The sequence below is a fragment of the Oncorhynchus keta genome, chromosome 27 (assembly GCF_023373465.1).
Source record: "Oncorhynchus keta strain PuntledgeMale-10-30-2019 chromosome 27, Oket_V2, whole genome shotgun sequence".
Taxonomy (NCBI): domain Eukaryota; kingdom Metazoa; phylum Chordata; class Actinopteri; order Salmoniformes; family Salmonidae; genus Oncorhynchus; species Oncorhynchus keta.
Window position 1 is genome coordinate 20,471,285 of NC_068447.1, and position 16,593 is coordinate 20,487,877.

At 45.6% G+C, this 16,593-nt stretch overlaps 1 protein-coding gene across 2 annotated transcripts in view; it reads left to right on the forward strand.

Moving 5' to 3' along the window:
* dnah12 (dynein, axonemal, heavy chain 12) overlaps positions 1-16,593 on the forward strand; it is a 41,082-nt gene that overhangs the window by 18,143 nt on the left and 6,346 nt on the right. For both annotated transcript variants that reach the window (XR_008082916.1, XM_035738107.2), the window contains exons 32-58: positions 4,228-4,411; positions 4,600-4,740; positions 4,854-4,937; positions 5,046-5,234; positions 5,396-5,515; positions 5,615-5,803; positions 5,894-6,045; positions 6,186-6,324; positions 9,266-9,432; positions 9,544-9,799; positions 9,977-10,279; positions 10,367-10,545; positions 10,645-10,837; positions 10,963-11,124; positions 11,316-11,510; positions 11,634-11,767; positions 11,959-12,121; positions 12,337-12,594; positions 13,703-13,834; positions 13,923-14,012; positions 14,117-14,499; positions 14,618-14,765; positions 14,850-15,210; positions 15,317-15,509; positions 15,733-15,925; positions 16,018-16,190; positions 16,318-16,458. Coding sequence is in view for 1 of the 2 variants with exons in the window: in XM_035738107.2 (XP_035594000.1) it covers positions 4,228-4,411; positions 4,600-4,740; positions 4,854-4,937; positions 5,046-5,234; positions 5,396-5,515; positions 5,615-5,803; positions 5,894-6,045; positions 6,186-6,324; positions 9,266-9,432; positions 9,544-9,799; positions 9,977-10,279; positions 10,367-10,545; positions 10,645-10,837; positions 10,963-11,124; positions 11,316-11,510; positions 11,634-11,767; positions 11,959-12,121; positions 12,337-12,594; positions 13,703-13,834; positions 13,923-14,012; positions 14,117-14,499; positions 14,618-14,765; positions 14,850-15,210; positions 15,317-15,509; positions 15,733-15,925; positions 16,018-16,190; positions 16,318-16,458 (5,022 nt within the window). In the remaining variant the exon portion in view is untranslated. The remainder of the gene's footprint in view (positions 1-4,227; positions 4,412-4,599; positions 4,741-4,853; positions 4,938-5,045; positions 5,235-5,395; positions 5,516-5,614; positions 5,804-5,893; positions 6,046-6,185; positions 6,325-9,265; positions 9,433-9,543; positions 9,800-9,976; positions 10,280-10,366; positions 10,546-10,644; positions 10,838-10,962; positions 11,125-11,315; positions 11,511-11,633; positions 11,768-11,958; positions 12,122-12,336; positions 12,595-13,702; positions 13,835-13,922; positions 14,013-14,116; positions 14,500-14,617; positions 14,766-14,849; positions 15,211-15,316; positions 15,510-15,732; positions 15,926-16,017; positions 16,191-16,317; positions 16,459-16,593) is intronic.

A 16,593-nucleotide genomic window follows, 5' to 3' on the forward strand; every position in this document is an offset into this window, starting at 1 on the left:
TGATTTTCTTAATGAGTGCATACTTATTAGTAACTGGGAGAAGCAATTTCATAAATGTGTCAAGTGCAGCGTCTGGTTGCTCCTCATTACATCCCACGGAAAATATTATTTACATCAACAACATAGGAATCACTGCAAAACTTATTGTATAACCTCTTATACACTATATTAGGCCCAGCCTTTGGAACTTTTGTTTTCCTAGATATGGCTACTATATTGTGATCACTACATCCTATAGATTTGGATACTGCTTTAAAGCAAGTTTCTGCAGCATTAGTAAAGATGGGGTGGCAGGGTAGCCTAGTGGTTAGAGCGTTGGACTAGTAAGTTCAAATCCCCGAGCTGACAAGGTACAGACAGATCTGTTGTTCTGCCCCTGAACAGGCAGTTAACCCACTGTTCCTTGGCCATCATTGAACATAAGAATTTGTTCTTAACTGACTTGCCTAGTTAAATAAAGGAAAAATGTTAAAAAGATGTGATCAATACATGTTAATGATTTCATTCCTGTGCTGTTTGTAAATACCCTGCTAGGTTGACTGATAACATGAACTAGGTTGCAGGCACTGGTTACAGTTTAAAGCTTTCTCTTGAGTGGGCAGCCTGATGAAACCCAGTCGATATTTAAATCCCCCGAAAATATACCTCTCTGTTGATATCACATACATTATCAAGCATTTCACACGTTATCCAGATACTGGCTGTTAGCACTTGGTGGTCTATAGCAGCATCCCACAAGAATGGGCTTTAGGTGAGGCAGATGAAACTGTAGCCATATTGCATCAACAGTTTTTAACATGAGATCCTATCTAAGCTTTACAGGAATGCGGTTCTGAATATAAACAGCCACACTTCTACCTTTGGCATTTCTGTATTTTCTGTCGATCTTATAACCATGAATGGCTACCACTATCAAATGTATTATCTAAGTGAGTTTCAGAGATTGTCTGAATATAAATGTAATCGGTTACTAGCAAATTATTGATTTCATGAAACTTGTTTTGTGACTAGCGGGCAGTATTTTCATTTTTGGAAAAATAACGTTCCCGTACTAAATGGGATATTTTGTCAGGACAAGCGTCACAATGGTAGGGATTAACTGACCTGGGCTTGGGTCATTGAGAAGTCATTGTCTCAACGCAGAATTATAATGCTGTGAAAGGATCCAAATGATTTGGGTGGATCCCATCGTCCTTATAAAACAAGCTTTGTTTCCAGAAGGTATCAAAGTTGTCAATAATTGTTACACCCACAGAGCTGCAATAGTCTGGTAGCCAGTTATGGAGGGATAAAAGTCTGCTGAACTGTTCAATGCCACGATTTAGGAAGGGCAGGGGGCCAGATATTATGGGGTGTTTGTTGGTGTCAAGTAGTGACATCCTACTGATTCACGATTTAGGAAGGGCAGGGGGCCAGATATTATGGGGTGTTTGTTGGTGTCAAGTAGTGACATCCTACTGATTCACGATCTAGGAAGGGCAGGGGGCCAGATATTATGGGGTGTTTGTTGGTGTCAAGTAGTGACATCCTCCTGATTCACGATTTAGGAAGGGCAGGGGGCCAGATCTTATGAGGTGTTTGTTGGTGTCAAGTAGTGACATCCTCCTGATTCACGATTTAGGAAGGGCAGGGGGCCAGATATTATGTGGTGTTTGTTGGTGTCAAGTAGTGACATCCTCCTGATTCACGATTTAGGAAGGGCAGGGGGCCAGATATTATGGGGTGTTTGTTGGTGTCAAGTAGTGACATCCTCCTGATTCACGATTTAGGAAGGGCAGGGGGCCAGATATTATGTGGTGTTTGTTGGTGTCAAGTAGTGACATCCTCCTGATTCACGATTTAGGAAGGGCAGGGGGCCAGATCTTATGAGGTGTTTGTTGGTGTCAAGTAGTGACATCCTCCTGATTCACGATTTAGGAAGGGCAGGGGGCCAGATATTATGGGGTGTTTGTTGGTGTCAAGTAGTGACATTCTCCTGATTCATGATTTAGGAAGGGCAGGGGGACAGATATTATGGGGTGTTGGTTGGTGTCAAGTAGTGACATCCTCCTGATTCATGATTTAGGAAGGGCAGGGGGCCAGATATTATGGGGTGTTTGTTGGTGTCAAGTAGTGACATCCTCCTGATTCACGATTTAGGAAGGGCAGGGGGCCAGATATTATGGGGTGTTTGTTGGTGTCAAGTAGTGACATCCTACTGATTCACGATTTAGGAAGGGCAGGGGGCCAGATATTATGGGGTGTTTGTTGGTGTCAAGTAGTGACATCCTCCTGATTCACGATTTAGGAAGGGCAGGGGGCCAGATATTATGGGGTGTTTGTTGGTGTCAAGTAGTGACATCCTCCTGATTCACGATTTAGGAAGGGCAGGGGGCCAGATATTATGGGGTGTTTGTTGGTGTCAAGTAGTGACATCCTCCTGATTCACGATTTAGGAAGGGCAGGGGGCCAGATATTATGGGGTGTTTGTTGGTGTCAAGTAGTGACATCCTCCTGATTCACGATTTAGGAAGGGCAGGGGGCCAGATATTATGTGGTGTTTGTTGGTGTCAAGTAGTGACATCCTCCTGATTCACGATTTAGGAAGGGCAGGGGGCCAGATCTTATGAGGTGTTTGTTGGTGTCAAGTAGTGACATCCTCCTGATTCACGATTTAGGAAGGGCAGGGGGCCAGATATTATGGGGTGTTTGTTGGTGTCAAGTAGTGACATCCTCCTGATTCACGATTTAGGAAGGGCAGGGGGCCAGATATTATGGGGTGTTTGTTGGTGTCAAGTAGTGACATCCTCCTGATTCACGATTTAGGAAGGGCAGGGGGCCAGATATTATGGGGTGTTTGTTGGTGTCAAGTAGTGACATCCTCCTGATTCACGATTTAGGAAGGGCAGGGGGCCAGATATTATGGGGTGTTTGTTGGTGTCAAGTAGTGACATCCTCCTGATTCACGATTTAGGAAGGGTAGGGGCCAGATATTATGGGGTGTTTGTTGGTGTCAAGTAGTGACATCCTCCTGATTCACAATTTAGGAAGGGCAGGGGGCCAGATATTATGGGGTGTTTGTTGGTGTCAAGTAGTGACATCCTCCTGATTCACGATTTAGGAAGGGCAGGGGGCCAGATATTATGGGGTGTTTGTTGGTGTCAAGTAGTGACATCCTCCTGATTCACGATTTAGGAAGGGCAGGGGGCCAGATATTATGGGGTGTTTGTTGGTGTCAAGTAGTGACATCCTCCTGATTCACGATTTAGGAAGGGCAGGGGGCCAGATATTATGGGGTGTTTGTTGGTGTCAAGTAGTGACATCCTCCTGATTCACAATTTAGGAAGGGCAGGGGGCCAGATATTATGGGGTGTTTGTTGGTGTCAAGTAGTGACATCCTCCTGATTCACAATTTAGGAAGGGCAGGGGGCCAGATATTATGGGGTGTTTGTTGGTGTCAAGTAGTGACATCCTCCTGATTCACGATTTAGGAAGGGCAGGGGGCCAGATATTATGTGGTGTTTGTTGGTGTCAAGTAGTGACATCCTCCTGATTCACGATTTAGGAAGGGCAGGGGGCCAGATATTATGTGGTGTTTGTTGGTGTCAAGTAGTGACATCCTCCTGATTCACGATTTAGGAAGGGCAGGGGGCCAGATATTATGGGGTGTTTGTTGGTGTCAAGTAGTGACATCCTCCTGATTCACGATTTAGGAAGGGCAGGGGGCCAGATATTATGGGGTGTTTGTTGGTGTCAAGTAGTGACATCCTCTTGATTCACGATTTAGGAAGGGCAGGGGGCCAGATATTATGGGGTGTTTGTTGGTGTCAAGTAGTGACATCCTCTTGATTCACGATTTAGGAAGGGCAGGGGGCCAGATATTATGGGGTGTTTGTTGGTGTCAAGTAGTGACATCCTCCTGATTCACGATTTAGGAAGGGCAGGGGGACAGATATTATGGGGTGTGGGTTGGTGTCAAGTAGTGACTGTCATTTTAAAGAACTGACATGGCTTCACCGGTACCTACATGTTCATATCAAATCCCATTTTATTTGTCGCATGCTTCGTAAGCAGCAGGTGTAGACTAACAGTGAAATACTTACTTACAGGTCCTTTTCCAACAGTGCAGAGTTTAAGATATATAAATAATAAATACATGTTAAATGATAGATGATTATAGAAGATAATGTTAAGTGGAATATTGTTTTGAATAATTGTTTACATTCCCCCTACTGGTGTGTATCTCAGATTTATGCTGGTAGGGGAGCCATTTGCTGGTAAGACCAAAGTCCTCCACGTCCTGGCCGACACCCTGACCCTGATGAACGACAGGGGTTACAATGAGGAGGAGAGGGTCCTCTACCGTACGGTCAACCCTAAGGCCATCACCATGGGACAGCTTTTTGGGGAGTTTGACCCAGTCTCACACGAGGTGGGGCTTAACCCTGGAATATTCACATTCCTTTCATATCATTACAATCATATATTCAGACTATCTTTCAATATCAATAGTGTTATTTTTATTTCTTTACACAAATGGTTTTGCTGTTTTGGATTGTGTCTTACGTTGTGTTTGAGTTTTTTATTTTCTCTCTCCCTGTCTCTCTTGGTGTTGCTCAGTGGGCAGATGGGATTGTGGCCAACACGTTTCGTGAGTTTGCGTCGTCGGAGACCCCGGACCGTAAGTGGGTGGTGTTCGACGGGCCTATAGACACACTGTGGATTGAGAGCATGAACACTGTGCTCGACGACAACAAGAAGGCAAGAATATAAATCCACAACAAATATAATCCAATATAATGACTTAATGACATACCAGGAGGATGCGTAAAACAACTGTAACTACTTGCTGTATGCTTCCTTCTCTCCCACAGCTGTGCTTGATGAGTGGAGAGATCATCCAGATGTCCAATCAGATGAGTCTAATCTTTGAAGCCATGGACCTGTCTCAGGCCTCTGTAAGTCAACAAGCCATCAACAGACTTACAGGTAGACTTCTTATTTTGTCCCAACAACAGTATCTTTCACGAATCGGTAATCTGTATATCTATCTCTCCCCTCCCCAGCCGGCGACAGTGAGCAGGTGTGGTATGATCTACATGGAGCCCTCTCAGCTGGGCTGGGAACCCCTGGTGACCTCCTGGATCAACACCCTGCCAGAGCCCCTGCAGGCTCCAGACAACACAGGCCTGCTCATGGAGCTCTTCCACTGGCTCCTGCCCCCCTCCCTCAGGATGCTACGCAAACAATGCAGGGTGGGTGGACCACAAGCTTTAAGTCCAGAAGTATCAATTGGAGTTTGATCCTGTATATCGGCTATTGCCCTGCACCACAGTATATATATATATATATATATATATATATATATATAGTTTACAAGCTCTATAACATGTCTGATTACTTTCATATGTTCTAGGAGGTTGTCCCCACCAGCAACAGCAACACAGTGGTCTCCCTGACTCGGCTCTTTGAAATGCTGCTCACCCAACCTTTGAAGGAGGACACGGGGAACAAAAACTTACGGACTTGGGTCATGGTAAGATATTTAACAGAGTACTGCTGTGCGTGGCTATACTGAATTGAAATGACAGAAATCAACATACTCAGCTCAACTCCATCTCTCTTTCTGTGGCAGGCAGCCTTTGCCTTCTCCCTGGTGTGGTCGGTGGGGGGCAGCTGTGATACGGACAGCAGGAAGAGGTTTGATGAGTACCTCAGAGACATCATCTTAGGGAAGGCAGACAACCACCCCATCCCCGCTTCCGTGTCCAAATGGGAATGTCCCCACGATGAGAAGGGTCTGGTCTATGACTATTACTATGAGGTCTGTAACATTCCACTGGTCAATAAGGCTTCTGCAGTGTAAAACAGTATTGTTCAGTTTCTATGAAAATACATACATTTGTTTTCACAGTTTAAAGGGAAAGGTCGCTGGGTGCACTGGACTGACTCGATCAAGAACATCAATCTGGGGGACAAGAACACCAAAGTGCAGGATATCATCGTCCCCACCATAGACACGGTCCGATACACCTACCTCATGGACCTCTGCATCGACTATGGAGTGTAAGCATGCGCCAACACACCCAGACTAATGTGGATGTCATTTGTGTTTACGCACTTGCATTGTGGTCAAACATCATAATATTCAGTTGATGCGTTCTATTTTAAAACAGCCACTGATCATATGTCCTGTCTCTGTGAAGGCCATTGCTGTTTGTGGGGCCCACTGGGACAGGGAAGTCTGTGTACGTGAAGGAGAAACTCATGAACAACCTGGACAAGGACCGCTACCTGCCTTTCTTCATCAACTTCTCAGCACGCACCAGCGCTAACCAGAGCCAGGTGAACAATGAAGAGCTACAGATGCGCTATCTTAATTTTACCCTGTTTCTCGCAGCAGGAAAATAATCCTGCATCAACAGGCTGAATGATTATGTAATTAATGGAGTTTATTTTTTTTGTAGGGTTTGATACATTTTTTGTAAGGGCAAATCAAGTCTGACATTTTTTAAAGTGGAAATTTCAAACTTTAAAAGCCTTTTTGAACATTGAATAAACTACAATTTGCATTTCCTGCTATGCAGGAACATTGTCTGTGACAACAGAGTGATCAAATTAAGATAGCAGTTCTGTATGAAACATGATCTCTTTCATACAGTATGTTGATCACGTCAGATCACTGGATAGTCAAATTCATTTCACAGAAAAGCAATTTTTTTTGTCCATTAAAATAACATCAAATTGATCAGAAATACAGTGTAGACATTGTTAATGTTGTAAATGACTATTGTAGCTGGAAATGTCTGATTTCAATGGAATATCTACATAAACATACAGAGGCCCATTATCAGCAACCATCATTCCTGTGTTCCAATTGCACGTTGTGTTAGCTAATCCAAGTTTATAATTTATCATAAAAGGCTAATTGAGCATTAGAAAACCCTTTTGCAATTATGTTTGCACAGCTGAAAACTGTTGTGCTAATTAAAGATGCAATGGTCTTCTTGAGAAAAGCTGAGTATCTGGAGCATCAGCATCAGCATTTGTGGGTTCGATTACAGGCTCAAAATGGCAAGAAACAAATAACTTTCTTTTGAAACTCGTCAGTTCTTGTTATGAGAAATTAAGGCTATTCCATGCAAGAAATTGTCAAGAAACTGAAGATTTCATACAACGCTGTGTACTACTCTCTTCACAGAACAGCGCAAAACTGTCTCTAACCAGAATAGAAAGAGGAGTGGGAGGCCCCGGTGCACAACTGAGCAAGAGGACAAGCACATTAGAGTGTCTAGTTTGAGAAACAGACGCCTCACGAGTCCTCAACTGGCAGCTTCATTAAATAGTACCCGCAAAACACCAGTCTCAACGTCAACAGTGAAGAGGTGACTCCGGGATGCTGGCCTTCTTTAGACTGGTGGAAATATGTCCTTTGGTCTGGAGTCCAAATTGGAGATTTTTGGTGTCTTTGTGAGACGCTGTGTGGTTGAACGGATGATCTCCGCATGTGATCTCCGCATTTTCCTCCGTAAAGCATGGAGGAGGAGGTGTGGGGGTGCTTTGCTGGTGATGCTGTTTAAGTGTGTCTTGAATTCTAAATAAATCACTGACAGTGTTACCAGCAAAGCACCACCACACCATAGCACATCGTCCTCCATGCTTCACGGTGGGATATACACATGCAGAGATCATCCGTTCACCCACACCGCGTTTCTCAAAGACATGCCGGATGGAATCAAAAATCTCCAGGCCAAAGGACAGATTTCTACCGGTCTAATGTCCATTGCTCATATTTTTTGGCCCAAGCAAGTCTCTTCTTAGTAGTGATTTCTTTGCAGCAATTTGACCATGAAGGCCTGGTTCACAAAATCTCCTCTGAACAGTTGATGTTGAGATGTGTCTGTTACTTGAACTCTGTGAAGCATTTTTTTGGGGCTGCAATTTCTGACACTGGTAACTCTAATGAACTTATCCTCTGCAGCAGAGGTAACTCTGGGTCTTCCATTCCTGTGGCGGTCCTCATGAGAGCCGGTTTCATCATAGTGCTTGATGGTTTTTGCGACTGCACTTTAAAAGTTCTAGAAATGTTCCACAATGACTGACCTTAATGTCTTAAAGTAATGATAGACTGCCATTTCTTTTCACTTATTTGAGCTGTTCTTGACATAATATTGACTTGGTCTTTTACCAAATAGGGCTATCTTCTGTATACCACCCCTACCTCTTCACAACACAACTGATTGGCTCAAACACATTAAGAAGGAAAGAAATTCCACAAATGACCTTTTAAGAAGGCATACCTTTAATTGAAATGCATTCCAGGTGACCACCTCATGAAGCTGGTTGTTAGAATGCCAAGAGTGTGCAAAGCTGTCATCAAGGCAAAGGGTGGCTATTTGAAGAATCACAATTATTAAATATATTTTCATTTAAAAAAAAAATTCATTTGAAACACTTTTTTGGTTACTAAATGATTCCTTATGTGTTATTTCATAGTTTTGATGTCTTCACTATTACTCTACAATGTAGAAAATAGTAAAAAAATAAAGAAATACCCTGATTAGGTGTTCTAAAACTTTTGACCGGTAGTGTGTGTATATGCACTTTAGATTTGAATTTACACAGTGACTATGAGGTTAAAGTGCAGACTGTCAGCTTTAATTTGAAGGTATTTTCATCCATATCAGGTGAACCGTTTAGAAAGTACCACACTTTTTGTGTATAGGGACCCCAAATTATTGGGATAATTATGTGTATTAAAACACTTGTGTATAAAAGTAGTAAAAGTTAAGTATTTAGCCCTACATTAATGTGGATGCTATCCTGATTACAGATCATCCTGAATTAATAGTGAATAATGATAAGTGAACTTTACAGGTGCACATATCATACCCCCAGGACATGCTAACCTCTCACCATTACAATAATGGGAAGTTAGCATTTTGGAGGGGAGGGGGTATGATATTTGTGCATCTAACTTTATCACTCATTATTATTCACAATTTATTCAAGATTATCTGTAATCATGGTCGCATCCACATTAATGTAGAAGCATTTACAAACATATTCTTCTCGTATTTATTTACAGTAAAAGTGACTCCAAAATAACACAAGACATTATTTAACATTCATTTCTACTGGACAAAAAATTATCTGAACCACAACCAAAACAAACAGCAAATGCATCCAACAAATTTGTAGAGTCACAAGCTTGATCTAGTCACTGTGTGCTATGAATACTTTTGGAGCTCACTGTTTATACAGTATATTCTTCCACTGTTTGTAGAACATCATCATGTCCAGGCTGGACAAGAGGAGGAAGGGGGTGTTTGGCCCCCCCATGGGGAAGAAGTGTGTCATATTTGTGGATGACATGAACATGCCTGCCCTGGAGCAGTTTGGGGCACAGCCTCCCGTGGAACTCCTACGCCAATACTTTGACCATGGCAACTGGTTAGAGACTACTACATTACAATGCCATCATATCTTGCTTTAGGCTATAATGATCAGTGACATACCTGGAACTTATCATGTCTCTAAAGTTGACTTTCACTGTCTTCCCAGGTATGACCTGAAGGACACCACTAAGATAACCCTGGTGGACCTGCAGCTGATCTCAGCTATGGGGCCTCCTGGTGGCGGGAGGAACGCGGTGACGCCTCGCTTCCTGCGGCACTTTAACATCACCAGCATCAACGCCTTCAGTGACGACACCATGGTGCGCATCTTCTCCAACGTGGTGGCCTTCTACCTCCGCAACAACGAGTTCCCCCCAGACTACTTCACCGTGGGCAACCAGATAGTGGCCGCCACAATGGAGGTGAGAAGGTTCAGGAGATTACATTGGTAGTTATTTTATTTCCACAAGCATAAAACCCACTAGATTTAATCATATACAAGAGTAAAAAGTTGTGATTTCATTCTGACTCTTTTTAAACCATGTAAAATCAAGTTATTTCACTTTCTGTTTTTCTTCTTCGCCCACATCTCTCAAAAGGTCTACAAGAAGGCCATGGACAACCTGCTCCCCACGCCAGCCAAGTCCCACTACACGTTCAACCTGCGCGATTTTAGTCGCGTGGTGCAGGGTTGCCTTCTCCTCAAGAAGGAGTCCCTGGAGAACAAACGCACCATGATCCGCCTCTTTGTCCACGAGGTGTTCCGCGTCTACTACGACCGTCTGGTGGATGACCAGGACCGTGCCTGGCTCTACCTCCTAATGAACGACATTGTCAGGGACCACTTCAAGGAGAACTTTGAGCAGGTGTTTGACCACCTGAAGGCTCCAAGCAACAAGGCAGTAAGTACAGAAGATGTTGTTTTTGATGGTGGTTTGTTTACTGTTGTTTAGTTGTGGTGATGAGGTTCCTGTGTTCCCTGTCACTAGCCACGTGAGGAGGACATGTGTAACCTGCTGTTTGGGGACTACATGAACCCTGACCTGGAGGACAATGATCGTCTGTACGCTGAGGTGCCCTCCATGGAGAGCTTCGGCCAGGTGGTGGAGCTCTGTCTGGATGAGTACAACCAGGCACACAAGAACCGTATGAACCTTGTCATCTTTCGGTAAAGGCCTTTAACGTCAGGGTTAGGGTTTTTATAAGCACAGCATGAGAGGTTAGCTACACTCACTGGAAAACCGACTATTTGTCCATTTGCATTTAGCTACGTGCTGGAGCACCTGTCTCGTATCAGCCGTGTGCTGAAGCAGCCAGGGGGCAATGCCCTGCTGGTGGGGGTGGGGGGCAGCGGGCGCCAATCCATCACCCGCCTTGCCACCTCCATGGCCAAGATGACCCTGTTCCAGCCAGAGATCTCCAAGAGCTACGGCCTGAACGAGTGGAGGGATGACCTCAAGGTGAGACTTTAGACTATTAACATAGAGATTATTCCAGGAAAGGTTGGACAGGAATGACAACAGTATACAGATAGTTGAAGAGTTGTCACTAGAGGAATTTTTCTGATTGTTTTCCTGTGCTGCAGCTCCTGCTGAAAAGTGCAGGGGTGAAGGGTCAGAAGACGGTATTCCTACTAACTGACTCTCAGATCAAGGAGGAGGCCTTCCTGGAGGATGTGGACAGTGTCCTGAACACAGGAGAGGTGCCCAACCTGTTCGCCACGGACGAGAAGGCGGAAATCATGGAGGTAGGTTTTCATAAACCAGTCAGATGGATAATAGGCTTTGGCTTATTAGAGTTAGGCTATGGTTGAGGTTGGAGTTGCTGGGGATACTGCCCTTTTTTCATCACATCATCTAAGCAGAAGCATTCACAGTGAGTGTTGTGAATGAGAGGAATAATCATTGCAACCTCTGCCTGCTCCCTCTCTCTCCCCAGGCGGTGCGGCCTATCGCCCAGGCTGGCAATAAGAGTGTGGAGTTCAGCCCCCTGGCCCTGTTTGCCTACTTTGTGTCGCGCTGCAGGGAAAACTTGCACATCATAGTGGCCTTCAGTCCTATAGGAGAGGCCTTCCGCAACCGACTACGCCAGTTCCCCTCCCTCATCAACTGCTGCACCATCGACTGGTTCCAGGTACAGAGGCAGTACAAACCCTATTGAATCTGATGGCTTACACTGTATACTAACCATGAAGTAATAGCAACAATCTTTTGCTTATCAACTTCCCTCACCTCCTCTCTGAACTGCATCTCCCAGCCCTGGCCAGAGGAGGCGCTGGAGCGCGTGGCCAACAAGTTCCTGGAGTCGTTGGAGATGAGTGAGCATGAGAGACAGGAGGTCATGCCCATCTGCAAGACCTTCCACACTTCTGCCATCCAGCTCTCTCACAAGTACATACAACTCTTCCTTTCCATCTAATTTAACACAGATATCAGATATTCTCTTCTCATGCTACAGAAGTTATTGATGACAAAAGAAACACAGCAATTCCATTTGAATGACTTTATCAAAACAGAGTAAAATCAAGGACAGATTTATTACATATTTATCGCACAATAGCTGAGGATGTTGTTGTTCCCAGGTTCCTTTCGGAGCTGGGTCGCCATAACTACGTGACACCCACCTCCTACCTGGAGTTGATCGCTGCGTTCCGTCAGCTGCTCACCCAGAAGAGAGACATGGTCATGAAGGCCAAGAAGAGGTACACCAACGGCCTGGACAAACTGGCCTTCGCTGAGTCTCAGGTACATCAAACCGATTGTTTTTATCTTGCATGAATGTAGGGATCTATGTGGATTGTGTGTGTCATGGTTTGTTGCCTCATTAAGTACTGTGACTTGAGACCGAAGGCAATTTGAATCAAGTGTTCTTGAACCTTTGATGTGTCTGCGTTCAGCCCTTTGTATTACACTGTGCTCAGCCTTAGCTCTGTCCCTCATGAGTATGATCTGTTTTGTAGGTGAGTGAGATGAAGAAGGAGCTGGTGGACTTGCAGCCTAAACTGGAGCAGGCCAAGATAGACAACACCAAGATGATGAAGGTGTTAGAGGTAGAGTCAGTGCAGGTGGAGGCCAAGAGTAAGGTGGTGCGTGTGGACGAGGAGGCTGCCACTCTGAAGGCCAACGAGGCCCAGGCCCTGAAGAACGAGTGTGAGAGCGACCTGGCAGAGGCCATACCTGCCCTGGAGATGGCCCTCTCAGCCCTGGACACCCTGAAGGTAGGAAAGGGGGAACAAATCAAATGTATTTATATAGCCCTTCGTACGTCAGCTGATATGTCAAAGTGCTGTACAGAAACCCAGCCTAAAACCCCAAACAGCAAGCAATGCAGGTGTAGAAGCATGGTGGCTAGGAAAAACTCCCTAGAAAGGCCACAACCTAGGAAGAAACCTAGAGAGGAAGCAGACTGAGGGGTGGCCAGTCCTCTTCTGGCTGTGCCGGGTGGAGATTATAACAGAACATGGCCAAGATGTTCAAATGTTCATAAATGACCAGCATGGTCAAATAATAATAATCACAGTAGTTGTCGAGGGTGCAGCAAGTCAGCACCTCAGGAGGAAATGTAAGTTGGCTTTTCATAGCCGATCATTAAGAGTATCTCTACCACTCCTGCTGTCTCTAGAGAGTTGAAAACAGCAGGTCAGGGACAGGTAGCACGTCTGGTGAACAGGTCAGGATTCCATAGCCGTAGGCAGAACAGTTGAAACTGGAGCAGCAGCACGGCCAGGTGGACTGCGGACAGCAAGGAGTCATGCCAGGTGGTCCTGAGGCATGGTCCTCGGGCTCAGGTCCTCTGAGAGAAAGAGAGAATTAGAGAGAGCATACTTAAATTCACACAGGACACCGGATAAGACAGGAGAAGTACTCCAGATATAACAAACTGACCCTAGCCCACCGACACATGAAGTACTGCAGCATAAATACTGGAGGCTGAGACAGGAGGGGTCAGGAGACACTGTGGGAGACCTTGTCAGTTGCACAATTGATGGCATTCATCCGAAATGTGTCTTCTGCATTTAACCCAACCCCTCTGAATCAGAGAGGTACAGGGGGGGCTGTCTTAATCGACATCAGCTTCATCGGCGTCCGGGGAGCAGTTGTTGTTGGGGATTAAGTGCCTTGTTCAAGGGCAGAACGGCAGATTTTTTTCCACCTTGCATGCTCAGGATTCGGACTTGTGACCTTTCAGTTACTGGTCCAACGCTCTTGGGATTCATATCAAGCAGAGATCAGCCTGCCCTGCACAGTCTTACCAAAGGGGATTGAAAGACTTGCACAAAGCAAACAGACAAGGTATGATCTTATCTGATCTCTCTTCCCTCTCAGCCCTCTGACGTGACCATCGTGAAGTCAATGAAGAGCCCTCCGTCGGGGGTAAAGCTGGTGATGGCGGCTGTGTGTGTGATGAAGGAGCTGAAACCTGATAAAATTGTTGATCCTGCTGGGACTGGACAGAAGGTCAGGAACTGCTCTACCTATTTTTAAATGTATTAAATAAAATGTGTTTGTTTATATGTTTAATTATGTTTTCTTACCATTTGAAAAGATTCTTGACTACTGGGGCCCGAGCAAAAAGCTTCTTGGAGACATGAATTTCCTACGAGACCTGAAAGAGTACGACAAGGACAACATCCCTGTGAGTCGCTGTGAAAAAACAAATGTGTTGAATTGCATTTAAACTGAAGTATCAATGTAAATCTAGATACTTTTTAATTGACTCTCTTCTCTTTTCCCGGCTAGGTCCCTGTGATGCAAAAGATCCGCAGTGAGTACATGACTAATCCTGACTTTGATCCCACCAAAGTGGCCAAGGCCTCCTCAGCCGCCGAGGGCCTGTGCAAATGGGTCACTGCCATGGAGATCTACGACAGAGTGGCCAAGGTAGTGGCCCCTAAGAAGGCCGGCCTGGCTGAGGCTCAGCTGTCTCTGGCCACCACCATGTCCCTGCTGAACCAGAAGAGAGCTGAGCTGAAGGAGGTGGAGGACCGTCTGGCCCTGCTTCAGAAGACCTTTGAGGAGAAGACTGAGGAGAAGGCCCAGCTGGAGTTCCAGGTGGACCTGTGTGCCCGCAAACTGGAGAGAGCCGAGAAACTCATCGGAGGCCTAGGAGGAGAGAAGACCAGGTGCTCTGGATGATGGAGATGATTAAATATATTGATTGTTTCAAATGGCTTGTGTAGGCCATTAGTACCTGAGGTCTTTGCTATGTCCTGAGGGACTTTGTGTTCTTTCCCTCTACAGGTGGTCCAAAGCAGCAGATGACCTTCAGAACACCTATGATAACCTGACCGGTGACGTGCTCATCTCAGCTGGCGTCATCGCCTACCTTGGAGCCTTCACTGCTGCCTTCAGACAGAACTGTGCCAAGATATGGACCAAGCTCTGCAAGGTACAGGCACTTACAGCAGCACCTCAGCTCAACACCAATTCATTGTCACCAATCTTAATCTCGTTATTTATTCCTACCCTCCAGTCTAAGAACATTCCGTCATCAGATGATTTCTCCCTGAGTAAGACCCTGGGAGACCCCATAAAGATCCGGGCGTGGAACATCTCAGGTCTGCCCACCGACAGCTTCTCCATAGACAACGGGGTCATCGTCAGCAACTCCCGCCGGTGGCCCCTGATGATCGACCCCCAGGGCCAGGCCAACAAGTGGGTGAAGAACTCTGAGAAGGACAACAACCTGAGCGTGATCAAGCTAACAGACGGAGACTACATGAGAACCCTGGAGAACTGCATCCAGTTCGGGACCCCTCTGCTGCTGGAGAACGTAGGGGAGGAGCTGGACCCGTCGCTGGAGCCCCTGCTGCTCAAACAGACCTTTAAACAAGGTACGGAAAAGGACGGCACGCTCTGGTGAACATCATATCATGTGCAAGGATTTATCATTACATACTGGTGTCATTTGATCACAGACTATTTGTTTGTGTCATCCAGGGGGCATGGACTGTATCCGGCTGGGGGAGAGTGTAATCGAGTACTCATGTGACTTCCGGTTCTACATCACAACTAAGCTGCGGAACCCCCACTACCTTCCAGAGCTGGCAACCAAGGTGTCTCTGCTCAACTTCATGATCACCCCTGAGGGCCTTGAGGACCAGCTGCTGGGCATTGTGGTCGCCAAGGAGAGGTGTGTTGCAACACACGCTACACTACTCGCTATGCTGTTTATTTATAGTGGATCATTTTCCAGTAATGAAGTTATAATATAAACTCTTAACCTGTCTACCAGATACAGCACAGACTGCACAAAAAGCACTGATCTGTTTATGACCAGTTGTACTGTGACTGTATATCATGAAGATATAAATCTAGACGACTAACCCCTGACCTCATCATGTCTCTCTCTGCAGGCCGGAGTTGGAGGAGGAGCGGAACGCCCTGATTCTGCAGTCTGCATCCAATAAGAAGGTCCTGAAGGAGATCGAGGACAAGATCCTGGAGACACTTTCGTCGTCCGAGGGGAACATCCTGGAGGATGAGAGCGCCATCCAGGTCCTCGACTCGGCCAAGATCATGTCCAACGAGATCTCCAAGAAACAGCAGGTCTGGACCACACTGGAAAAAGTCAGTCAAAATGTGTTGAAAGCCAATTAGAATGAGATGGTCTAACTTCTACCCCATCTCCCAACCCACAGATTGCTGAGAAGACAGAGGTCAAGATAGCAGAGTCTAGGGAGGGCTACAGAGCCATCGCCAAGCACTCCTCCATCCTGTTCTTCAGCATTGCTGACCTGGCTAACATAGACCCCATGTACCAGTACTCACTCAGCTGGTTTGTCAACCTCTACATCAACTCCATACAGGACAGGTGAGAAACATGCTCCTACACAGATAACAAGGGTTTAGACCTCGTAAGTCGCTGGTTAATGAATATGATGTACAGTTAGAGCGAAGCTCCTTTGTGTCCTAGGTAACACATGGCATCTGTGTTTCAGTAACAAGTCCAAGATCCTGGAGAAAAGGCTGAGGTACCTCATCGACCACTTCACCTTCAACCTGTACTGTAACGTGTGTCGCTCCCTGTTTGAGAAGGACAAACTGCTCTTCTCATTCCTCCTCTGCTCCAACCTCCTCCTGTAAGTCCATACCACACACTGAGGTCAAACATTTAAGATGGATTTTTGTGAAATGAGTGAAGTCGTTTATTTATTCAAATAAAATTGTCTTTAAGCATGCTATTTAAGATGGGGGGTGGGATAAACGTGATTGTT